General features: G+C 48.6%; 1 protein-coding gene and 1 long non-coding RNA gene across 2 annotated transcripts; one reads left to right on the top strand and one right to left on the bottom strand.

Moving 5' to 3' along the window:
- The first annotated feature begins 264 nt into the window (after positions 1-264).
- LOC144141909 (uncharacterized) lies at positions 265-1,834 on the top strand. Its single transcript, XR_013316741.1, has 3 exons — positions 265-443; positions 559-761; positions 1,331-1,834. It is a non-coding gene; the product is annotated as an uncharacterized LOC144141909 (long non-coding RNA).
- Positions 1,835-2,699: 865 nt separating this feature from the next.
- LOC144143214 (uncharacterized) lies at positions 2,700-3,867 on the bottom strand. The gene has a single exon (XM_077675003.1). The coding sequence runs from the start codon at positions 3,786-3,788 to the stop codon at positions 2,700-2,702; it is 1,089 nt and encodes a 362-aa protein (XP_077531129.1). The 5' UTR covers positions 3,789-3,867.
- Positions 3,868-25,652: the final 21,785 nt, after the last annotated feature.

Raw genomic sequence — 25,652 nt, 5'->3', positions numbered from 1 at the left:
CCTCAACAGTGGCGACGTCCTCGAAAAAGGATGGCACCAGAAGCCGTGATGAACGTAAACGGGCGGAGAGTGGGTGAAGGTTGCTTATTGACCCCTCTACAGTCTACAGCTCGGGAATTCATGGTTCCAGCACTCACAGAGGAGAACAGCGTGTAGCAACCATAAAGCTTGCCGAGGGCTTGGAAAAAACAAACAGTTGTTGGACGGACATACTAGCGGAAGCAGCATCTGCAAGCTTTGTCGATACGCAGTGTGGGCGAGCATTTGATGGGTCGGCAAAAGCCGTCCAGATGCCATTGTTGCCATCCGGGTTTCAATGCTTGGTGCCGTGGGAGCAACCTGTGCAAGCGGTGCGATGTGAACTTGTGCCATCATATGTGTTTCTGCCCAACGAGCCGAGCTGGTGCCCCGTGGAAGCATCGCACATGAATGAGGTCCTGCAGGTATGAAGCACACATATGCAGGGTACAAAATCCGTACCTAAAATACTGACAGCATGCATGTTGTACACTCGAACTTTGATTTTAGAGCATTTAATTTTTGTCCTTATCTATCAAGGATCTGAAGCTCTCCTCTGAGGATGCGAGCATGCTGGAGATGAACACCAGGCAACAAGCCAGGAGTCCCACATGGCAGGCTGCTCGGGCCAACAGGCTGACAGCGTCGAGGTTTAGCTCGGTCTTGTCAAGGAAACAGCCATGGACAGAGCGGGGCATTGCCAACATCATGAGGCCAACTAGTTTCTCGAACCACATTGTAAGGTGAGACTATGAAATGTGTGCATTTTCTCATAGTTTTCCTTTCTGCCCTCCTTACAAAAAGTAGTTTATTTGCACTGGGATTCTATGTTCTGACAACAATAATAATTTGAATGTGCGTGCTTTTCTTGTGTATTTCAAAGCACAGATTCTGGAACGCTAAATGTCGTGATGCTAGCAAAAGCTATGACAATTTCAAAAAGGCGACACACATTCGCCCATTAGTTTAGTTTTGCAGCAGCATATTAAAAAGCATGTAAACCAACTAAACGATGCGGCATAACAACTTGCTTGATGAAGTGAAAGGTTCTCTTTGTGCGATAACATGCTGCAAAAGTGGGCTGTGTTATCTTTTTCATTTACAATGTATTTGTAGCAGATTATGTACACTTAGTGTGGCAAGAAACTGGGTTTGGTGTTACACTGAGAACTGGTTAGGCACTTGGAATTTTTATATTGCAAGACGAAAGCCCCAAAGTTTATGTTACTAGACGACGAAAAAAAAACGTCGGATGTACATTTTGTCACTGGTTCAAACAACTAGTGTGAATGTGTGTTCTAAATGTATGCAGGTATGGAACCACGAGTGAGCCGAAGGCGGTTCAACGCTACATGGCTCTCATGGAGCATCTCGGTCGTCCTGTCACTGTGCACACATGTGGGCTCATGGTGAGGCCCAGCTGTCCATGGCTAGGCGCGACTCCTGACCGGGTAGTACATGACCCCCAAGAGAACCCTCCCTTCGGCCTAGTTGAGGTTAAGTGCCCCTGGACCAAGAAAGCTTCAACACTGCAGGACGCGCTGTCCTCCAAAGACTTCTGTGTGGAACTTTTGAACAGCACCCCACATCTTAAAGTGTCCAGCGAGTACTATGCTCAAGTTATGGGGCAAATGTTTTGTGCAGGGCTGCTGTGGACACATTTTGTAGTGTACGCAGAAGCATGGATTATTGTGTGCAAAGTGACGTTTTGTCAAAACACCTGGGATGCCATGAAGGCCAAACTTGACAGCTTTTATTTCACTCATGCTGTCCCGTATCTTTCTTCACTGTCGGTATAGTTGTGTGTGTGTGTGTGTTGACGATAACAGGTTCATTCTTCAGCTCATCACAGATTCGTTTTTTTTTCATTAATGTGTGGTCAAATGAATTGTAATGCAAGTGTGTATAAGCTTACCCAACCTATACTCGTTTGCATTCCGTTTAAGGTAGCATTTGGTGCTGCTTGATTAAAGGGGCACTAAATACCTGTAAACAATTTGTAATCATATTGTTACAGTAGTCCAGGCGACTAGCTTGCGTTCAGTTTTTTTTAACCGTCCTTGTAATTTTCCTGACCCCAGCTGTGATGGCACTAGCAAGTCTGCATTGAATGGACCAAGTACATGTTTATCCAATCATAGAGTTATGCAGTAACGAATGCTTCATTTAAGCACGATATATGCAAACGTTCAAGATAGCAAAACAGATTTCAGGCCAGCACGTCATGACGGTACTGTGCAAGTTGGTTTTCAAGGATGCCTGCATAAGTCCTGCAGTCCTTAGAAGTAAACAAAGCTGCTAAAAACTAGGATTTAGGACTAGATAGGATAGACCTTGACAGAATCTTCTCTGGTGCAATAACGAAACTGTTGAAGCAAATAATGAGAACACATTGTTGTCATCACATTAACATTGTTGTCATCATTGCTTGCTTATTTTTCAAAGGATTACACCACTTTGTAAGCAAAAATGTCGAACTGAGCAAATAAAAGAAACAAACAGCTTTTCTGCTGAAAAACTAAATTGTTTCTGGTGTTTCACAGCACGATTCTAAGCCGGTGTTCCTGCCTGGATGTGACACCACCCCTCCTCCTGGTTGCTCTTGCACTAGTGGGGTCAGTTCGTTTCTGTCGGCGCCGTGGTCGAAAAAGGGAAGGATGCTTCAGGACGTTGCAAGCACACTACGACGGCTTCATCAGTGGTGTCTGGTAGTTCGTCAAAAGTGCACAAACTGTCCATATCTGGTTTGCGAGGGGTGCGATGGTGATGGGAATCCGACGGTCAAAAATGTGGAAGCTTTTGATTCTCTGAATCCGCCTTTCTACATGTATTCGCAGGGATGCAATCTCTTCCGTCTTTGCAACGTCGTCTTCAGAAAACTGTCCATTCCTCAGGAAGGGTGGCATGTTGAGGTGCACGCCAATCGGCTCCAAAAGATCCTTAATGGTGAAACCTTTGTCCGCCATTACGACATCCCCCTTGTCGAAAGGCCGAGAGAGAAGCCCGCTGCATTTCACCAGCTCCCTGTCTGAGACGCAGCCCGTGAAAAGTCCAGACACGAATGTAAGTGTTCCATCTGGTGACACGCCAACAAGGCCTTTGAAGGTGTTGGCTGACTTGTAATTCGAATACGTCTCTGATTGCAAGACAAAGGAGCTTGGTACCTCGCACTTGATTTCAGTCGCATCGATGATGACTCTCGTGTGGGAGTGTTTTTCCATGAACTCCTTGGGCATGTGTTTGTCCACTACATGCCGTGAAGGCCACATTGGAAGGTCAACCAAACGGTGGAACATTACGTTGACCCATTCATTAAAGATCCTGCTCACGGTGCTCTGATGAACATTGAACCGATGCCCAAGATCCTTTTGAAACAGCCCTAGTCTCAGGCATACCAGAACCAGAAAAAGCTGGTTTTCCGCACTCAAAACAGTGGGGCGACCGGCCTCTCTTCTAGAACTGCTTCCGTCATCTGTGCTCACATCGTGCGGCTTCAGATATTGAAGCAGTTTTTTGAATTTGCCATAGCAAGGCAACCCAGTGTAAAACTGGAAATCTTCGTCGCTGTCTTTGTATTTTTCGACGGAGAATTCTGCTGACGCATTTTCCTGGTACGCGCACCTTTTTTGTAGCAAAGAAACCCTTGCCTCCAGCCTGGTATTTCTTTCATGCGCTTGTTGCAGTTCTAAGCGAAGGCGGAGAATTTCAGTATCTTTCTCTGACTCGGCAGGGGATCTGCTTTCAGCACTAGCAGCTGGTGACAGGCTCATTGAAGTGTCTTCTTCAGCATCCAAGGTCTGTGGTGGTGGTCGTGTCTCCACCTCGGAAACAGCAGTGCGACTCCTTTTCGGATCTACTGGGATGGTCTGGGGTTTTGGGGGCTTCCTAGTCTTTTTTGGCTTCCTGAATGTGAAGACCGAAGGTACAGGTCCTTCACGCAGTATTCTTCGACCACTTGCTATGTTCTTCAAGAAATCATCCTGAGTAAAGTGCTGCGAACAAACTCTGGCAGTCCTGACATTGAATGGGGGGTCCCTTTTCATGGCAATCAGCCATGCCTTGCGAGCTTCTTCACCATCAGGAATGCAGTGGAATGACACCTGCAAAAATGAGATGATGTGATGATTGCCATGGAGGGAAAAAACAACCTCTTTAGCTTGTTTTCCGTACTGAAAGTGTGTGCTAGCTTGTAATCGCAAGTACGATACGATAGGTTCACCTAAGGAAGGTAGCAAAGAAATACTTAATAAAATGAGAGGGTACAACGGTGGTACACCCCAGAAAACAATGTCTACGAAACAGCTACCCCCTCCTCCCCTTCGTTCTACCTCCTCAATTATGCACTGAAAATGCTCAATAATCATTTATTGCGCTAATTGCAGAACTAAGGCATACAATAAATGTACCTAAACTGCGTCTTTTTCCGTGTATCTTTTTTCGTTAGAAGGGCATCTTTTTTTGCGCAGCTTTTTTTTTTTTTTTTGCGTGTGCTTTTGGCCAGATAATCGTCATTCATGGCAAGAAAAATCGCGGATCAAGCGATGGTTCGTGTTCGGCACGGAGTTCGTTCACGCGACCACTCGAACTCATTTTGCCCGCGATGTAACATCGCGTGCAAACTTCTCTTCGTTGTGAGAATGTAAAAAACGGAATCTTTCAAACAGTACATAAAGTACGTCCGGACATGAACTGTAGCAGCGACGTTCGCCTTGAACTCGCAAAGCATGTAAACACAGCGGTTGCACCCTCTATGTTCAAGCCAGTTGACACTCCTGCCTTCCGAGGGATCAAATAATTTCAAACACCGGACCAGCAAGCACGAACGCTAATTTATCAGTATTACACGCACGAGCGCTGGCCGTTCCATTCAGCACTCGCTGTAATTCTTTTTATAGCTTCGATCGCGTTCGCGCCGATCACCGAAGTAGTAGTCCGCAATCGCCGCTGCGTTAGCGCGAGGTCGCGTTCGCGCCGATCACCGAAGTAGTATCGTCCGCAATCGCCGCTGCGTTAGCGCGAGGTAATTCTGGCATATTGAGACAAGCAGGCAGTTCTTTGGTAACCCCTTTCATATCACACGGACATAATTTGTTGTTGTCATTTTTACATGAACGAATTTTACACGGATACGATTCGCTGCGCGCGCGACACGCACGGCACGCACACACGCGCGCGCGACACGCAATAAACATTAATACTTTGACTTCTAGCATTCTTACCTTTGCCCCTTGAGCATCCTTGTTCCCACTTTGTGTGCAACATGGCACACAACAGTATGTCGGCATCCTGGACGACAGGAAACGATCGATCGCCGGGAACTCGCTGCAGTTCAATGCTCCGCTTACCAGTTGAACCCTTGAACATGGCGGTCGCGCTCGCGGTGGCCGCGAGGGGGCAGCAGATTTTGCATAAGGCCTATAGAGTGAATATCCGTTGTTGTTAGCTCATACAAGAACCCAATACATAGGCCTCGAAGCTCCTGTGAAATCGCTGTGAGATTGTGGGGCATAAGGCGATGAAGGTACACCTCGGCTATGGGCTGCCCCGTGCGGGAGGGCTTCGGATTAATTTTGACATCCTGGGGATCTTTCACTTGCGCCGAAATTTCCACGAACGAGCGTTTTCGCGTTTAACCTCCATCAGAAAAACACCGGCAGTGGCCGGGCTATCGCTGTACGTAAAGTATTGCGTGCTACAAAATATAACAAACATGCATTATGTTTTCAGCACAAAGGAGGTTCCACACCGTAAATCTTCTGAAATAGAAAGATTGTGCGAAAAAAAACTCTCAGCATCAATACGGAGCGTCTTCTCCAGTTCTCGGCGCTAGCGTGTGCTATTCTTCTTGGAATGAAAACACAACAAGGCGTTTTAGGAGTCGAAATGACCATTCATATCGGGAAACTGAGGTGGGGTAGAACCCAATAATTAAAACAGAGCGCAGAACGTTTGGTAAAAGTCACGGCTGCAACAAAAACAATTCCTAACACTGTGGTCTGTGGGAAAACTTTTCGTCTAATAGAGTAATCAGCCGAAACAAATGAGACAATTCTGCATAAGACAGGGCCCTCGACCGAGTTTTGTCGAGTATATTTTCTCTATTCCGAACGAAAGGGCATCACCTAAACCGGATTAACACGAAACGGTTTTCCTGATAGCGCCGTAGAACTTTGAGAATCTGAATTTTTAGATCTACCAGCTATACCTGTTCTCCAAGACGATTGCTGCCCACCATGACAGTCAGTAGTGCGGAAGCACACTTTTGACGGCACGTGCAATTTTAGGAGGTGTAAAAAACTTGTCTCTGGCTAAAACAATAATGTGCAAGCTTTCCTTTTCCTTCATGCGGTTTTTGAAGCACGTGTTGAAATCGACGGAGTTCTTTGGACGCGTAACGAAGTGTCACGTTCAAGTTCAAGAACTAAACAGTAGGTTTTCTTGTAATTTGTAGTTGCCATTTAGACGGCTTAAGTCTACATAACAGATTTTTTCTTACAAGAAAGGTTCGATAAACGAAATTCATTATGAAATAAGCTTTTCTAAACACAGCCTATTCTCTGGGTTGTCCGTAATCGAAGCTGTTACACGGTTAACCGGTATATGATGGCATGGTATATGGAAGTGCCTGCACACAGCTGGCAGGGGCCCGTGGGCGTCGTCTTGTTTTTTTGAAAAGCACACCGAAAGCCTCCGTCTCCATAGGACGATTTCTTATCCATGCCTTATATGTCAGTGGTGAATAATCTTTGCTTCGGCGTTGGTACAGGGCATGTGTTCTGTAATTATATTTTTCCTGCATCCCTTCTTTAGCGCTGTTTTACTTCAAGCGTTATTTGTTGCTGCAGCCTTTCATAACTCGAGGCTGTTTCGCGGGTCGCTATAATCCTGGGATGATGGCTACGTAATTGTAGTACCTTAGAAAACAACTTGTATACAACACAATACTGGGCGGGCCCGTTATTTATAAGTTTGTAATTAAACAGCCTTGTACTTTGTGTTTCCAAGTTTCATGTTTTCCTTTCGTGTCACTTGACGTTCATGTACTATTCCTTTGGTTTCAAGAGACTGTGTGCATTATTTGCAGGCAAATGTCACCATAAGATTAACAACCGCATCAACACAAATATTCCTACTACCTATTTCCACCTTTCCCACCTAACCCTTATCTACATGCCTCGTTATTATAGTAGGTATTAGGAATTGTTAAATTTGGTACTCCAAAGAAGGTTCTTTCTCTTGGCGAGCGTCTATCAGAACGTGCCCGCCACCGTATGTCCACCGGCCGTTACAGAGGGCAAGCGCTCACTAGCCCGCATCTGAAAAGAAACTTTTGTTGCACTTCGGAAGAACCTTGAATCGGCCCTGCTTCGCACGTGGGAATCTTACGCACTCGGTCACGACGCTACACTTATAACACGTGAAGATTGTGGAGCACGTGCTTTGAATTGGTGGGATTTTTTGGGTGAAGGAGATCAAAGTTGGCGTTACAATTATACGCACAAGGAATGGACCGAAATATACCTGCTGTGTTTACCTATTAGATAGCACGTGTGACGTTCTCATCCTGCAGAATATTCTTGTACACTGCTGCCTTTAATTTCAACCCTTTATTTCTCTTCTTCAAAACGTCCGCTACAGTCAGGTAATACTTCAAAATTTCTCCTCCTATTTTGTACGAGCACACTAAGCCAAGCGTCAATTCTTCCTTATAGGTGTCCTCCGTTGCACTAAATACGCCCGGTATTCAACATCCTGATGTTCTAACCTACCCTAAAGCCCGGTAAAAATTTCTAGTAGCACAACTAAGCAACGGACGTCGCCAAAATATGATGTCCAACGTCTCCAGGTTCGAATTATAGAATGGACGATCCCAGACCCACAAGTTCTTACCTTCCTCTGCTGCTGGCTGACATACCGACCGTCATTGCCTGGTTTTAAGTGCGTCCGTACATTTCATCACCGGAGCTGTTTAGGAAGTCGTAATTTTTCGTGTCAGAAGTTAAAAATATCAAGAAATTTCCGAGCCTGTGCCCGTTAGGGCGGGTCTCGCGGCGGCCGCCAGGAAATTAACAAGACCAAGAAAATGCCTAAAACTAGTGTGCACGTGCTCGCGACGAGCCCTCAGCCTCTCCTGCGCACGTTTGTCAAGCCAAGCATACGCACTTAGGGAAAAGGCCCAAGATTGGCCAAAACAGAACGCCAGCGTTCGCCATAATCGTGGCTACACTTGCTCGGAACAAGGAAGACACGTCATAGAGTACACCTCTACAAGGTCATGTCCAATAATTATCACTTCCAAGAAAATGAAGGAAGCTCACACTTATAGCAACTATGATGTAAAGGGCGTTGCGATACCAAAGAAGCAGAAAATGGCTGCAATCGCGGTCTTAAACGTTCGTTAGTTTCGTGATGGTTGCGACCGCTTCGCTACCTTAAAATATTACGCGTTACTGTGAGATTCCTTCATTTTGAACATCGTTCAAGCCGAAAATGTTATTATATAAATCAATAGATATGGTGATCTGACTGATTTGACCTTGGTTACAACCTTTAAAATCTTTACAAATGCACGGTTATTCAACGAAGTGAAACAATAGTTATCGAGAGGATAGGTTTCTTTATTTTTATGCTATTTGGTTATAAATTATTCGTTGATTGTTGACGTAATATGTAACGTGATAGTCTGTGTATTTATTTTAGACTAGACCCACTGCTGGACAGCGAATCTCTGTACAGTACTGATTTACTGCTTTACTTTACAGCTCACTCAGTGGGATCCAGTGCTATTGTAATGTTTTCGCGAGCACGTTTTATCCGGTAATTATGTGCAGGAATAACTTGAGAACCTGCATGAGACTCTGTTTGTGACAACGCTTTTGTTGTCCATCAGTCCTTCAGCACGTGGTTCAGCTGTAAATTCACTAGAACACTGTATGTTCACCCACCCAATCTTTAGATTCTGATTTCTACTCTCTCGAGACAAAGAAGCGGAGACTGGCGAATAGCCGCGGGTTTATTAACGCGTGAGATGTTCTTTTAGTTTGTTTTATATGCGCCAGAAGATAAAATGTACACGGGCTTCCGGATGTTGAGGTAACTAGCAACGTTTATCAGACTTGTTTTTGTATGCCACAATAAGTAAGGAACTGTTTGTAGTTTACAACTCTGCTTCTTGACCCTTCTTTTACACAGAGATTGCCACATATAAAACTTTTTGCTCTGAATCTGTGAGTGCGGCAGTTGTTAAACCCTGGTGGGGAACACGGAATCATTTTAGTACTGTGAAAGCCACTGCAAGAATGTAAGTACACATAATCGCCTCTCTTTATCTCTGGTGAGATGTGAATAGTCCTTAGGCTTAGGACGACACAACTTGTAGTTTTGTATAACGTTCGTTGTTCGTATTCAAAGTAGACACCGGAAAACAGCCCATATCGAGGCGTTGCGCTAGGGTCGAGTGTTTGAGCTTCGTCCAGATATAATAAAATATATTATGCAGATCCCACGCAATTTCCAGAGACAAACCTTCAAAAATTAGCCACTTGTGGAGCGTCAGTTAGCAGCTACCTTCGAAAATATAAATACAATTTCCGGATTTTCAACAAATAATTGAAACACCGGCGGCCGAAGAAATGTATGGTCTGCATATTAGTCCCGCATAGGTATGGGGGGGGGGGGGGGGGGTGAAGGATCGACTGCTCCAGAGTGGTCCGTGAGCGAAACCCAAAAATCTTCAATTGTACCGATGGCCAAGAATATGAGCATTGGCTTATTTTGTGCCGAAGGGTAACCCCACACAACTCAAACGACCAAAGCAAACTTTGATTGATTGGGGGGTTTAACGCGCCGACGAGGCGATAAGGCAGGCCGTAGTGGAGGGCTCCGGAATAATTTTAACCACCTGGGGATCTATAGCGTGCGCGTAAATCTCGAAGACACGGGCGTTTTTGCTTTTCGCCTCCATCAGAAAAGCGGCCGCCGCGGCCGGCAATTGAACCCGCGACCTCGTGCTCACCAGCGCAACGCCTTAGCCACTGAGCCACCGCGGCGGTTTGACCGAAGCAAACTTGACAACGTGATCTTTCACTTGCAGAGTATTGCAAGCCTGTGGTTTCGAACCACAAAGCTGATGTTACGACGAGGTGGCAATTCATGACCAACTTCCAGACATTTTTCGGCGGCATGCTGTATGAAAACATCGCGCGTTAGCAGCGCTTGCACGGATGTGCACCGCATTAGGGCGAAATCTCTCCTCCCTGCGTAACGAATCTCATGGAACTTCACAAGAGGATTGGTAGTACCATGGCCGAAGCAGAAAAGATCAAACAAATTCATAGAGGGATCTGGGACTACGGTTTCCAAATACTTCGGGCGCAAAACCCTCTATCGGTGGTTTACGACATGAGCATTTCCCAAAGTTTCAAAGAGCTGCGCAAGCAGCTCGCGCTCACTCGGTGAGCAGTGGCACAAATTAAGTACCAGTCGAGCTTGGTGGATGATTACGTGAAGAGTACAAAGTTTCAAGCGAAATTCAAAACAGCGCTAAAAGACGGGACGAGGAGCGACCGCAGGAATGGCCGTAGCGATGGCTCAGAGACAGTCTACTTCCGGCCACCGTAGTCAAAGGATGTAGGGCCATGTGCTCCCAAGGGGAGGCATTTGCGGCGCCGCCTAGCCGCGGATACAGGATCGACGTGAATGATAACGAAGAGTGTCAGATTATTTTGCCATCTCTGCCTACCGGCCGCATCGTTTTAAACACCGTTTTAAGTGCGAATGCACTTTATAAGCGACCCCAAACCTTCCACCGCCGGCGGCGGCGGCGGCGGCGGCGGCGTCTGCAGTCCTCCTCTCCCTAGCAACGGCGTGGAGCGGAGAGGAGTGTCGGTAGCAACGGCGCGGTGACGTCACTTCACCACGTGACCGCGCTCGCTCCGCCTCCTCGCCGTGGCTGCGCGGGTGCGCGCCGCTCCCCGCACCGCTCCTCGCGCCGTGACGTCATGGTATGACGTCACAGCGCGCCTCCTCTCCCCAGCAGCTGCCGCGCGCCTCTCTCTCCACCGTGACGTCACACTCTCTCCTCTCCCCCTCGCTCGGCTGCAGCTGCCGTGCGCCGCTGTGCCTCTCCCCTTGCGCTCGCCTCCTCTCTAAGCCACCTGGCTCGGCGCGCTCGGCGCGGCGTACCCCCCTATATATGCAGCGATAAACTGCCAGACCTCCGTGGGTCGGCTCGCGCGCGCTCACGGGCGAATGCCAACGGATTTTAACTTTACTCCCCCTCATAGCATCACCCCGTGCATTCGCACTTAACCATGTTCACCCTCGGGGAAATGCTTGGGAGTTTTTTTCTTCATGGTGACGTGCGCGCTCGACCTTTTCGAGTAGAAGATTTCAGGGACACGCTGGCCACGTCTGGTATGCTTTCCGAGGTAGTTGCCTTGGGGGCATATCAGATAAACCACATCTGGGCGGTTACGTTTAACAGCCCCGAAGCGACGAAAAGGATGCTTGCGACCAGCGAACGGCAAGTGAAGGGACGAAGCTGCCTGGTCATCGATCCGCAGGCTCAAGAGGTGAAATTGAAACTTCACTGGCTGTTGTATGGTGTTGCGGACGAAGACATTCGGGCGGCGTTTGCGGCATATCGCGAAGTTAGTGAAGTCACCCGGGAACGCTGGCGCGTACAAGGTGTGCACGACAACGATTCCACCACCCGCACCGTGCTCCTCAAGCTAAATCCCGGACTGAAGGTTGACGACTTGCCCCACAAAATTCGAGTCGCAGGTGAACTGGCTCTCGTTGTGGCCCCCGGTCGTTCCATGCAGTGCCTGCGCTGCCACACCGCCGGCCACGTACGCAGAGACTGTCAGGTGCCACGCTGCTCCCGCTGCCGGTGGTTCGGACACCGAGACGAGCAATGCGTCAAGACGTACGCGAATGTGACCGGGTCGACAGAGAAAGAGGATTCGTCCGAGCTGCTCATGGACACAGCGGAAGGTGAGGAAGCAGCGAAAGGTGCGGGGAAGGATTCAACGGTGGAGGCGTCAGCGGCTGCAGGTGGACCCAGCGGCCACGGTCCCAAGGACCCAGCCAACGACCGGCAACCGACAGAAAAGTTTCCACCTTTGTCTGTCCAACAGGCGGAATATGGGGTTGACGCCCCCTCTGTGGAAGTCACACCGGATACGACTAAGCCATACGAGATGGGAAGAAACGTCGCCTCTCCTGCTAGCAACGTCAACACGATCGCCAAGCAGTCCAAAGACGAGGCCGGCCACAAGGAGGGGGTGGAAGAAGGTGGCACCAGAGAACCGCCGCAAAAGGCGACAGTCGTGCAGCGGTCGTCAACGCGGCTACGGGCGAAAGTCCAGGCCGACCACAAACCACCGGATTTGTACAACGCCGAGACGACTACAGCATCCGGGAGGCCCGACAGCGGACGGACCGACCTAGCGACGGCGTGACGAGAACGATAAGCACCATGCTCCCGGCCTCCTCCCCTCGTTTTCTTTGAAATGCCTACTGAAGCTCCGCTGACCTTTGCTACGCTTAATGTTCGAGGGCTCTCAGCAAAAAAGAAGCCAAGTAAGGTGCAGCACCTACTTACTGAGCAGGATTTAGACGTAGTGGCATTGCAGGAGACAAAAGTTGAAGGGGAGGACGAGACTGGCAGCATGGTGCAGCGCTTCACTGCTAGGTATTTTGCGTGTGTCAGCCATGGTGTGGGAAACTCCGCAGGCTGTGTGGTTTTTATGAAAAAGCATTCAGGCCTGGAGGTTGAGAGTGTTCGATTGCGTGTTTTCGGTCGTTTCATTGTGTGTGATTTCGTGTTCAATAACGTCGAATGGCGTGTGATATGCTTCTATGCGCCGAACGTGCGAGAAGATAGACAGGATTTCTTTGGCAATCTACGTCAATACCTCACTGACGAGAGGCAAATTATAATGATGGGAGATTTGAACTGTGTGTTATCCCCGCAAGACAAGACAAGCAGCTGTCCCTACAAGGACGCACGTACCGACTTTCTGGCCGAACCTATCGACGAGTTTGGGTTGGTAGATGTGGCAAAATGCCTTGAGAGCGGTAGAGACGTGCGCTTCACCCACTTTCAGGGAACCAGTCACGCGCGGCTTGACAGATTTTATGTGTTACTTGAATTAATCCCGAAATGCCAATCGTATAGAGTACATCCGCCCAATCTTTTACCAATATCACGGGAGCGTCGAATTCGATCGATCAGCGCCGCGTGATGGAGTGATACAGCAAACTGGGTGAGAGTAGCTGCAAGCGCACTAAGCAAAGGCCGCTGCTGCTGTCATCGGCTAGGCTGTTCGAAGCGAAGACAACAGCCCCCGATTTTCGTTATTTGCTTATCACACTGCCTGCCATACTCGAAATTTTTCTTCAAGACCAGGGACGTGGCGCCAACTGAAAACAGTAATCAGCACTTCTAAGCGCAAGGTTCGTTCAGCGCAAGGTTCGTTCGGCAACACTGATTACTGTTTTCAGTTGGCGCCATGTGCCTGGTCTTGAAGAGAAATTTCAAGTATGGCAGGCAGTGTGATGAGCAAATGACAAAAATCGGGGGCTGGTGTCTTCTCTTGGAACAGCCTAGCCGATGACGGCAGCAGCGGCCTTTGCGTAGTGCCCATGCGGCTACTCTCGCCCAGTTTGCCGTATCACTCCATCACGCAGCGGTGATCTACTGAATGGTCGACGCTCCCGGGATATTGGTAAATAATTGGGCGGGTGTACATCGAGTGTCGTTTTCAGATAACTGCCTCGTTAAATGTAGCGTTGGCCCAGAAAACAAAAAACGGCCTTTTCTTGAGACCCCTGGAAATTAAACGCTAAACATTTAAAAGACGAAATGTGCACCGATACTGTTAGGGAAAAAATTGATGAAATAAAAAATGAGAATAATAAAATTGGAGAACAATGGGAATTATTTAAAGAAACAATTAAAGTTACAGCCATCGAGAGATCTAGTTGCATAAGAAACGAGGAAAAAATGAAAGAAGGGATGCTACGTCACACTCTACAAAGATTAACATTAGCGGAAGGGAAAACACCAGGTGTGGTGAAAGATGACATACGCAAACTGAAACTTCAACTTGAGTTAATGGACGAAGAACGCTATCGCGGAGCGCTCGTTCGTGCGAGAGCCGAGCAATTAGCGATGGGGGAAACAACCATAAAACGGGCGCTTGGAATTGAAAAAGCACGTGTTCGACAAAACACTTTAGATAAAATTGAATGGGAAGGACGCAGGTCAAGCCAAAAAGAGGACATTCACCAGGTTTTCTTTGAATATTACCAACAGTTATTCAACTATAGGCCCTGTAATCTAGAAACCTTTCGAAGGGAGTATCTTAGCTGCATGCCAATCCTTGAGGCTGAAACAAAAGACCGTTTGGAACAACCCAAATCTGTTGAAGAAGCCAAGGCAGCTATAGATAATTCAAACCCTGGAAAGTCGCCCGGCCGAGACGGGCAAAGCATAGCATTTCAAAGTTGAGGTTTCACCTAATTTAACGGCTATGTTTAATGAGGCATTCCGAATGAAAACCATTCCACCGCCGAATGCATCATCGCCCATAGTTTTGATACCAAAAATAGAGGAAACCGAAAAATTAGTCTGTCACGTCATACCGTCCAATAGCGTTGACTAACGTAGACCACAAGGCTTTAATGAAGGTGCTTCCGCAAAGGCTGCACACAGTTATCACAACCCTTGTTGGACCAAATCAGACGTGCGGCATCAAAGGACGCACCATCAAAACAAACACACACACCGCGAGGTGTGTACTTAAGTGTTGTGACGCGACTGGAGATGCCGTCGCCCTTCTTCAACTAGACCTTCAAAATGCATTTGATCGCGTCTCACACGATATTCTGCTCTCTAATATTTTGGACCATGTCAAAGTGGGAGCCGTCAGTAGAGACGGAGTGACTCTGGCGTACCACACGTGTACGATGCGGTTAATTATAAACAAGTCACTGGGAGCGCCCATTAACGTGCAACCTTCGGTACGCCAGGGCTGCCCACTCAGCCCATTGCTTTTTTGCATATACACTGAAATGTTGTGTTTAACTATTATAAAGAACGATCAGATTCGAGGTTTCCGTTTACATACGCGTGAAGTGAAACTTCTCGCCGATGCGGATGATGTCGCGGTGTTTTGTCACAACAAGGAAAGTGTCGTTCGCGTAGTCGATTTCGTGAAACGGTTTGGCGTTGTCACAGGAAGCCTACTGAACTCGGGAAACTGTCGGGTTCTCGCGCGGCGTTTGGCCAACAACCCCAGAGATTTTCGCCAACTACAATTGGGTTACTCATCCCGTCAAAAACTTGGGCACTCCACTGGAGTATTATAGAGACAGTGAGCCGTATTGGCGTGCGCAAGCTCAAGAACTGCGCGAGAAGGCTGGCAATTGGAGGGGCTCTGGTTTATCTATGTTCGCAAGGGCAAACGCATGGAACGTTTTCCTCGCCAGCAAATTGTGGTTTGTGATGTCAGTTCTACATTGTTCGCGAGTGAATGTGCAGAAACTTCACTGCGTGTTCGCGGTATTTGTTTGGGAGACGTAGCCGAACAAATCTTTTCAGGCGAGTTCAGGAGGGCGGGCTAGGGCTGACGCACTTGTTCGAGCGACAGCTTGTTAGCAGGTTTTTATTTTTTCGCGATGTACGCGACCTTTTTTTGAGGACTGTCTGTCAGTTTTGTCTCGAACGAGTTTTGCCCAATTTTGTTGTGACGAGTGGCCGCATGAGTGGTGGCCTCCACGGCTATTTAAGGAAGTAGTCGACGCGGTGAGGTGTCTGAGCACGCGTTTTTCAAAAGAGTATTTGTGTACTGTTACACGGAGGAAATTGTATAATGATGTATGTAGCGTTATCTTCCCTCTTCCTATGTACCGAAGCTGATACGCTGGAGGCCCTGGGAAAAATGTTCGTAAACGTGTGAAGAAAATGTTAGTACCGTCAGGGGTGAAATCTGTCTTTTTCAAACTTCACATTAACACATTAACAACAAAGACATGAATGGCAGAAAGGGGCCTGTTTGCTCCGTGGGGTACGCACTGTACACTGTGTAAAACACCCGAAACAGCAGATCATGTTTTCTTACACTGTTGGGAAGGTGTCTTCTTCTGGGACGTTCTTCAGAGGACTATGCGCAAAGAACTCCCCCTGAGCCCACACGAAATTCGTTACCTGGCAGTGGATGACGATGAAGGTATGCCATTGGACAGGATAATGTTGTTGGGCCTCCAGAGTATTTGGCGAGCTGCTTATGTCTACAGCGATGTAGACGCTCGGTCGACGGGGGTGTATTTCAGGTAATATATTTCAACGTATATAGAAGAACATATATTGCATGATTGCGTGCCGGAATGGCTTTCGAATGTAGAGCCACTGGCAGCGTTAAAACCCTTTTAAATTGACAACGCCAGCTCTGATTGGGTTGGTGGCATTTTTTTCTGTTTCGTGTCATACATGTGTTGAACCCTGCATGTATTATGTTGTAAAGTGCAAGCCTGGCAATAAAAAAAGCGATGGCGCAGAGGTACAGCCCTCGATTCCTATGCGGGAGGTGCCGGGTTCGAGTCCTCGTACCACCGGCAACCCACTGGTTACTTTTAATGGATACAGGTGGCCCTGGTAGAGCGGGGACCCTTGAAAGAAAACTCTACGCTGGGAAAGCTGCCTTTATCCTACCAATGAACCCCTGACCCTTGTCATTCCGGCACCCCCACCGCCCGCCCCCCTGGCCTTCTGCAACACCCCAGTGCCGAGGGGTGAATGAGTCTGGCGGCATGTCGTGCCACAGGAGGTGAGAAGTTGAGCGTCCGCCGTGGCTTCGGAAGTCACCATGTACATTGGCGTGCCTTGGGTTGCGCCGGGCGCCCAGCAGTAAAATAGGCACAGAAGACTCCCTGCGCTGCCGCTCATCCTTCTGCGGGGCTACAAGATTTGGAAAATTTACCCGGCTTGCACTGTAATCGCCCATGTGGCAATTGTCCCCCAAAATGCAACTTTCTTTTTTTTTCTTCCCCGCCTTCCTTCTCTCCTTCGGTATATTTTGCAAGAAGAGGAATAAAACTGCCAGCTGCCAGCCAGGGCCATGTGTTGTTGCTCCTCCAGTCTTTTAGCGTTGTTTTAAATTCAGTTACCATAAGCGGAAACAGCTGTGTTTTCGTGATTTCGGTGCAAATTAAAGATCCCCAGGTGGTTAAAATAAATCCGCAGTCCTCTCTCATGGCGCGCTTCATCGCCTGTGAAGCGTCGGCGCGTTAAACCCCACAATCGATACATCGATTGAAGTCAGTTTATGTGCGCCAACTATCCCAAACCACAGTTCTGATACAATGTTTCTGCAGAACCAACCGTTCGTGCTCGACAACATTCCTGGTCACCATTCCCTGTGCACAGCGCTCTGGACGCTCAACCTGTCCCGACGCTTACGATTCGAAATGTTACTTAACAAGTAGGTGATGTCCTCCCCCCGGTGCCGCAGTCCAGTCCGCTGACTCATCCTGTCACCTATGTCAATCTAACAAAGGAAGCCGAATAATCGCGTTCGCTTTGCCACTGTACCAACATTTTCTGCACAATGTAACGATTCTATGCTCAAATGCCTAGTGGACCAATACACGAATCCCGCAAAGGGCATCATGCGTATTCAAGGCGACAGTACTGGCGACACCGCAGACCCCTAGCCCCCATACTCACGCTATATCCAACGGTGGGAATGAGTCTTAAGGGGAAGGGTAAGACACCGGAACTTGCTGTCTGTTTACCAAGCAGGGAGCCCCGGGACCTCTGGCCATCAAGGTAAAGCCAGCGAGAAAAAAACCCATTCTCTGTTTTTATTACATTCGGTACAGTAACTCCAAAGCTCCGCCACACATGATCGGACACTGGAAACGGGGCGCACCGTAACATCCCTTCCAGCCATTCAAACCATCACCGTTTCGAAACCCGACAACTACGTCGTTTCTTCAGAGTTGAATAAATTCAAATGAAATCAAGTACTGTTTCTTCCTAATCCGTATTCTTTGTGTCTTAATTTCTTGAAGCTATCTCTGACAAGAAATAAGACGGTAAAAACTAAGAACCCGTGAACTACTAGTCGAATTCAACGCGCATAAGCACGCCACAAGAATTCTGACCAAACCCCGCATGGAAGATCTGGATATGAGAGTCATACCCCACCCAAGCCTCAACCCCATCCCAGAGTGTGACGTCTCAACCAGATCTTATAAAAGAGACAGAAGCCAATCTGATCGAGGGCCTAAAAGACATGAGATCATAAAATAAAGAACTACCCACCAAACACCTAGCACTAACTTTTACGTGCTGCTCACTCCCCGAACATATAACCACGGGTTTCATTCTTGGTTCTGTCCTGTCGTACATCCCGAACCCGCGGCGCTGTTTCAAGTCCCGGCGGTTCGGGCATGGCACCAACTCATGTCACGACAGCACAAACGTGCCCAATGCGCCCAGCATGATCATCAAACTGACAACGGTATGTACTACAACCAACTTCAGGTGCCCAAACTGCAAGGGGCACGCATGGCATACTGTCGGATTTTTGACAAGTTTTATCTGCGAAAAAATTGGCCGCGTATCGGCTCCTTTCGTTGCAAATACCGTAAAAAGATGATAGCCTTTGTAGACATTTGACAACGAAATGCCCCCTCTTGCTTTCCCGCTCACCTCTCATGCTGTTCCTGTACCGTCGCGCTCATCCCAAGGTAAACACACCAAGGGTCTGCTCAAGGCGACTTGAATTTACCGCGTTCCACTGCTACAGGCCGGGTTCCTCGATGCCAGCGCTGCAGAACGGCGGTGACGCCCGTGAATCGAGGTGGCCGACTTCAAGGTTTATTGAACCGCGTGGCCGTGCTGCGCGTCCGTTCCAAGCAGAACGTGGAACCTAGCTAGTGGAACAACCGATTTAGCCCTTGCCAATCCCCTCTTGTGGGTGCCTGCAAGGATGTTTGAGTACATTGTCATCAGCACCTTTCGTTGCTGTTATGGCGTGATTTTTCATATTCTGCAGTCGATGTAGAATATCATTTGCTGTCGAAAAACCAATCATCCATGAATTTTTATTAAAAGAACTCTGTAAATATCCCTTGCGTACTAATTTCCTGTCTTATATTTGCGTATGTCTTGTTATTGTTCAACAAAGTTGACAAGTACGAATATATAAACCGGGCTTAGACGGTTATCTTTGGCAGTGAGTATATAAGACTATTGCGGAATATCTACTTTGCTTTGTCCGGGAGGCTGAATCGAGTCACAGACAGACAGACAGACAGACAGACAGACAGACATAAAAACAGACCAAAGTTTTTGGGTTTAAGTAGCCCAAGAAAGACTTTCGTCTTTAAAACTCCTAGCGGCGTTCACAAGAGCATAAGAGAGAGAGAGAAAAAACCACTTTATTTTACAACTGGGATTTAGGGGGGAGGGATGGCTGAAGCCCATACGGCTTCGGCGACCGCAAGGGCCCGTGCGGTTAGAGATTCCTGAACCGCCAGGTCGGAGCTCCCCAAGGCCTGTTCCCAGTGGTGGAGCGTGGGGTAGGAGGGAAATGGGTCGTGTGGACACTCACACAGCGAATGAAAGTGGGTATCACGTTGGTGGCAATGAGGGCAGTGTGGTGTTGGAAACTTGTGTGGGTGCGTGTGTGTGAGCGTGGTTCTGTGGGAGAAGCAGTGAGTTTGTAGGATGCGACACATGATGGCGGCAGCGTGCTTTAGTGACGGGTGCGGTGGGGGATAGTGCCTGCGGAGGAGTCGTAGTGCTGGGAGACTTCTCGATCTGTTAGAATTGCATACCGATAAGCCGTCGGGACAGCGTTGTTAGGCGGAAAAGAGAGGCCTGCTCGGGTGGTCAGTGCTCGAGCTTGATGGTGGCCCGCCTCATTACCGCCTATTCCAGAGTGGGCCGGGGTCCACAGCAGTGACACGGGTTGTGTGGGGGGCTTCTTCCGCAATATTTGCAGTGCTACTTTAGATGTGGTGCCTTTGGCAAAGTTGCGAAGTGCTTGTTGGGAATCCGTGAGAATTTTCATGGGGGTGGGGGTTTGTGTGAGGGCGAGGGCCACTGCCGATTCCTCCGCTGTCACCGGGGAGTTAGTGAAAATGGTTATGCAATTGGTTGGTGCATCTGTGAGTGAGGTAAGCGCTACTGCAGTGAAGGCTTCCTTGGAGTGTTACTGTGCTGCGTCCACGTACAGCGTGTGCTCCGAGGGTGGGTAGTGGGTGTTGTGGTGTCTTGCTCTAGCTTGTCGTCTGGCCGAATGGAAGGTTGTGTGCATGTCTCGAGGAATTGGCCTAATCTTGATAAGTTGACGTAGGTCGTTTAGGATGACCTGAGGTGGGTCGAGGGTTACTGGTGGGTTGAGGTTAATCCGCTGGAGGATCCTTCGTCCCGGGAGGGATTGAGACAGTCTGTTTATTTGAGCTGTTCTGTGGGCCTCGACAAGTTCGTCAATGGTGTTATGGACACCCAGGGCGAGTAGTCTTGCAGTCTGGGCGTGGAGGGGCAGTAGCAGCGCGGCTCTGTAGGCTTTGCGGAGTAGTGCGCCTAAGTCGTTTTTGTTGGATTTCGGTAGATTCGCGTATGGCAGATGGTAGCAGAAACGGCTTATTATGAAGCTTTTCACAACGCTGAGGTGTTTCATTTCGGATATTCCATGGTGTCTGTTTGTTTGTAGAGTGTGATTTCGAAGGGCGCGTTGTGTGAGGGTTGTGCTTCTATTTGCTTAAATCGTAAGGTCTAGGATGCGAAAGTTACTTACATGCGGAATGGGGTGATTATTAATTGATATATGGATGTTGTGTTTGGCGGGGGATTTTGTTCGCGGAGGGCGCAGGATTCAGAGTTCGGATTTGTGCACCGAGCATGTGAGACCGGCTTGCTGTGTTGTGTGTGCGACTGCCGCGGTTCCCAGTTGGTGGACTTCCTCGATATGTGCGTCGCTACCGCGGAGTACCCATAGTGTAATGTCGTCTGTGTATCTTTTATATCTGAGCTCCGGTATGTTTTCCAGGCTGCGTGCAGTGGGTATCATTGCCAGATTGAAAAGCAGGGGTGAGAGGACAGCGCCTTGAGGAGTGCCTCTCGCTGGCATTGGGAAGATTGGAGAAATGAGGGGGCCTAATCTGAGTGTGGCAGTCCTGTCAGTGAGAAAAGTGAGCACATACTTGCGTGTGCGTTGCCCTAGGTTGAGAGATGTGATCGCTTGTAGTATTGCAGCGTGGGAGATGTGATCAAAGGCCTTGTGTAGGTCTAAGGCGAGGATCGCGGCATTGTCTTTTTTGGAAGGAGCTTGAATGATGTCGTGGTAAATTTGAATGTGTGCTTCTTGAGTTGATAGCCCTGCGCGAAACCCTATGAGGTTGGGTGGGAGGAGGTCTTGTCCTTCGAGGTATCTCGTTATTCTGTTATGTATTATGTGGTCGAGAAGTTTTCCTAAGCAAGACGTAAGGGAAATTGGACGGAGGTTTTCTAGTTCGATTGGTTTTGAAGGTTTAGGGATTAGCGAGATGTTGGAATGTTTCCATGTGGTTGGGAGGGTCCCTCCCATCCAGTGGTGGTTGAAGAGTGTCGTGATTGCGTCGAGGGCTTGATCGTCTAGCTGTCTTAGTATCTTTTTGGTGATTTTGTCAGAGCCGGGAGCTGTTCCGTGTGGTAGCTTTAAAATTGCGCTATGTACCTCTGCAGTAGTGATTTCTGTGTCTAGTGTGGGGTTTGGATCGCCTCGATATATTGGGTCGGATGGGGAGGCATTTGCTACTGAAGGGATGTACATGTTTCGTAGTGTCTGCATGAGTTGTTGTCCCGTGGTGGCCTGCTTATGCAGTAGTTGGGTTATGCGCTGCGTAGTGCGTGATTAAGAAGCTGCGGTGTCCATGAGTTGGCGCAGGAGGGCCCAGGTGTGCTTCATGGACAGTCCTCCCCTCATTTCGTCGCATACTTGGTGCCACTGTGCTCGGGTAAGTTGCGCGGCATGTTCTATGATCTCCCTGTGTAATTGGGCAAGGCGTTTTTTGAGGGCCTTTCTATGTTTGCGGGTTCTCCACCGGCGTTCTATGCTGCGGTACGCCTCTCACCAATGCTGTATGCGGGAATCGGCGTAGGGAACTGGTTGTTCGAGATCAACAAGTTTTTCGTTCTCTTTCTTTGCTTGCATTATTTGGTTGTGCCACCGTTCTAGCTCTTCGTCCGTTTGGTTGGATGGCGGTGAAACGTTTAGGGTCGAGGTTCGGAAACCGTCCCAATCAGTGATATGTTTTTGTTCCGGTTTTTTTATTAGGGCAGATTTGTACGGGAAGGTTGTTTCAAGAATGTAATGGTCACTGCAAAATGTGTTTAGTGTGGGTGTCCTGGTTATGCCCTGTAGGCGATGGGAAAATACGAGATCAGGTGCTGTGTCCCTTTGTGCGCTGTTGAGAGCAGAGGAGGAGTGCGCACCGGGGGAGAGCAGCTGCGAGAGCAGCTGCGGCTGCGGGCGGCGGCGAGCCACGACCATGACGCCCGGACAGCGAGGAGCAACCAGCGTCCGTGGCGGACGCTGTTCACCCGACGTCGTCACAAGTGACTGAAGACGTTGTCATGAGTGTATAGCACCATGCTGTAACTTTTTGGACAATCAGGGCTTCAACTGCCGCAATGTTTTCTTTACGTGCTTTCCGCGCTTGCTTGCTGTGCTGTGTTTATAGTGCCTAGGAACTTGATTTCTTTCTTTTATCATGTCTTGGTTTTCCTGGAATAAACCAGTGATATTTTTTCTCATGTGGATCGGCAGCACTTCGTCGGGCGGGTTCGGGCTCACGAAACCTTTGCGCTCAAAGGAAGATCCCTCACTGGCGCCCAACGTGGTTTATTTCTTTTTTTTCTGTTATCGTCTTCGAGCCTTGACTCGCCCCGCGAGCTACTCGGCCGCCTACATATGGGAATGTTTGTGAACATCTTGGAACACCACATCGAGACGGGAAATGCGCGTTCACTACGGTTCAACCCCAGGCCCTTGAGGGTCTACAAACAACCACAGCTGGACAGATCCTTGCAGGAGGTAGTAAATACAGGAGCGATAAGGCCACGAAAAGGTCTTTGGGCATTTCAGATTGTGTTGGCGGATAAGATGGTAGTGTCCGAATGGGCGTAAACTACAGTTGCCTAAATGCGATAACCTCGAGAGAGTCGTATCCCTTTCAATACATCGATGCGGTTATGTACGCGCTAGAATCAGCAAAGGTTTTCAGCACAGTCGACTGCAGTAGGTGTTTCCTACAGATCCCTATAGCAGAAAAGGACATCGAGAAAACGGCATTCACTTGTACCAGGGGGCTGTTCTAATTCGTCATGCTGCCTTTCGGTTTGTCGAATTCCCCAGCAACTTTCCAGCGCATGATGGACATCGTGCTTGGGGACGCAAATTTCAAATACGCGACGGCCTGCATGGATGACGCGGTTGTATTTTCAGACAACCTTGAGGATCACGTTGTTCATTTACACACTGTTGCAGCGCATGCAAAACGCAGGCCTCACAGTAAACCCTCGTAAGGTACAACTGGCTGCCTGCAGGATCGAGCTTCTGGGCTTTGTTGTAGACCAAGGTTTAGTCTGAATAAACGAGGAGAAGCTCAAGGCAATCTTGCAGTTCCCGAAACCAGAGAGCGTCAAAAGACTGCAGCGCTTCCTGTGTATGGTCGGGTTCTACAGGCATTTCATTCCCAACTGTGCGGACTTGGCACGGCCCCTTCATCAGCTGCTAAGGAAGGGCGCCAGGTGGTCATGGACGGCTTCAGAGGAGCAGGCGTTTCAGGCACTATCAACAGCCATCACCAACACCACAAGACTGCGGTTGCCACATTTCAACTGCCCCTTTGTTGTTAAAACCGATGCAAGTGAGTACGGCACAGGGGCGTTTTGCTACAGGAGCATAGCGGTGAACTGGCGTTCGCCAGCAGCACACTCAGCCGAACTAAACTATTCAGTGACCGAGAAAGAGTGTCTTGCCATAGTCTTCGCCCTCAAAAAGTTCAACATGTACTTGGATGATCCAGATTTCACGATACAGGCTGACCACCAAGCACTGTGATGATTGGGATGGCTTCAGAACCCTGCAGGTCGCCTCACACGCTGCGCTCGAAACCTGCAGAAGTATCACTACAAAGTGGAATACGAGCAGGGCACCAGCAACAACGCCGCGGACGCCTTGTCACGCGCACCCCTACAAGCACAACAATAACCAGAACAACAGGTCTTTGCTGTTACAACGCCGCAGAAGCCTGGAAAACCTGGAAAGTCGCCAGAAGATGCTTGAAGTGTAGGAGGCCGACAAGCAGTGCAAGAGCATTCCGGAGTCCATTACGGCCGCAGAGAACGGCGATACTACGGCGGCGCGGGTACCGGACTACGACTGCTACGTCAAAAGCCAGGACGGCTTGCTAATGCGGTACATTCCAAGCGCAGACACCGTAAGGGGTCACTGTCCCTTCCGGGTATTCGTACCAAAGTGCGTAAGAAGGTCTTTTTCTGAAATATTAACATGACACTACCCTTGCTGCTCATAGTGATGGTCAGAAAACGTACCACAAACTATGCCGCGTTGTCACGTGACTTTGCCTGAGAAAAGAGGTAATGAAGTACGCCAAGATATGCCCTGTTTACCAGTCTGTAAATCCAAGACGAGGTAAACCACTTGGCCTCATAAAGTCCGTCGAGAGCTGCTTCCCTTGGCAAATCGCGGCGTGTGACGTGATCAGTGAAGGGCAATCGCGACCTCCTGGCAGTCACAGATAATTTCTCCAAGTGGGTCGAGCTGTACGCGTTACGTAAACTTGATTTTAAGTTGTTCCGGGACACGTTTTTGGGTACATTCACCCGCTTTAGTTTTCCAGAACAGCTCATAACGGACAAAGCGACGTACTTCACCAGCAAGAACTTCGTGAACACTTGTTCGGTTCTGGGCGTAGTACATAAGAAGACTATTCCGTGCTATCCACAAGCAAACATAACAGAACAGGTCAACAGAAACTGAAGGCATTGCAATGACGCGGCAGTGCAATGACGCTAAGCCGCCCCTACTTAATTTTGCAGGTTATTCTTCACTTAACTTCATTTCGTAGGGACAGTCGTGGTATAATGGTCGTGCCGTGCCCCCACCAGTGCTTGAAAATTGGGTACGATTGCTTCCTGGTGTGCAAACTGCTTGTTTGTGGGGACGTCGAAGCAAACCGTGGTCTCAGTCTTTACAATAAAGATATCTTAGAAACGTTTCTTGCGGGTCAAGCTGCGATACGAGCAGATATATCTGGCATTAAAACAGAACTGGCCAACACAATTAGCATACTAACGGATCTGAAAAACATGTGCATGCAACTTGACAAAAAGATTTCTGAACCTTCATCATCTCTTGAAACCACGGAATAGGTTCAATCAAGCCTAAACTCGATTGCCAATGTCATGACTTTGCAATCTAACAAGATAACCGGTCTGGAATATCGCAGTAGGCGCTCTAATTTGATTAACCATGGCCTCGAAGAACGTGCAGGGGAAACGGACGAAACCTTAAAACAAAAAGTTGTCGTAGATGTATTCAAATCAA

Source organism: Haemaphysalis longicornis, unplaced genomic scaffold (genome assembly GCF_048455015.1).
Source record: "Haemaphysalis longicornis isolate Haplotype H1 unplaced genomic scaffold, Haemaphysalis longicornis Haplotype H1 scaffold_6, whole genome shotgun sequence".
Classification (NCBI taxonomy): domain Eukaryota; kingdom Metazoa; phylum Arthropoda; class Arachnida; order Ixodida; family Ixodidae; genus Haemaphysalis; species Haemaphysalis longicornis.
Note: the sequence above shows the minus strand (reverse complement) of the source record. Positions and strands in the feature narration are given on the sequence as shown.

What these genes read in the sequence shown, in the direction of transcription:
- LOC144143214 (XM_077675003.1), bottom strand. Translation starts at nt 3,788, where the DNA reads ATGAGCCTGTCACCAGCTGCTAGTGCTGAAAGCAGATCCCCTGCCGAG.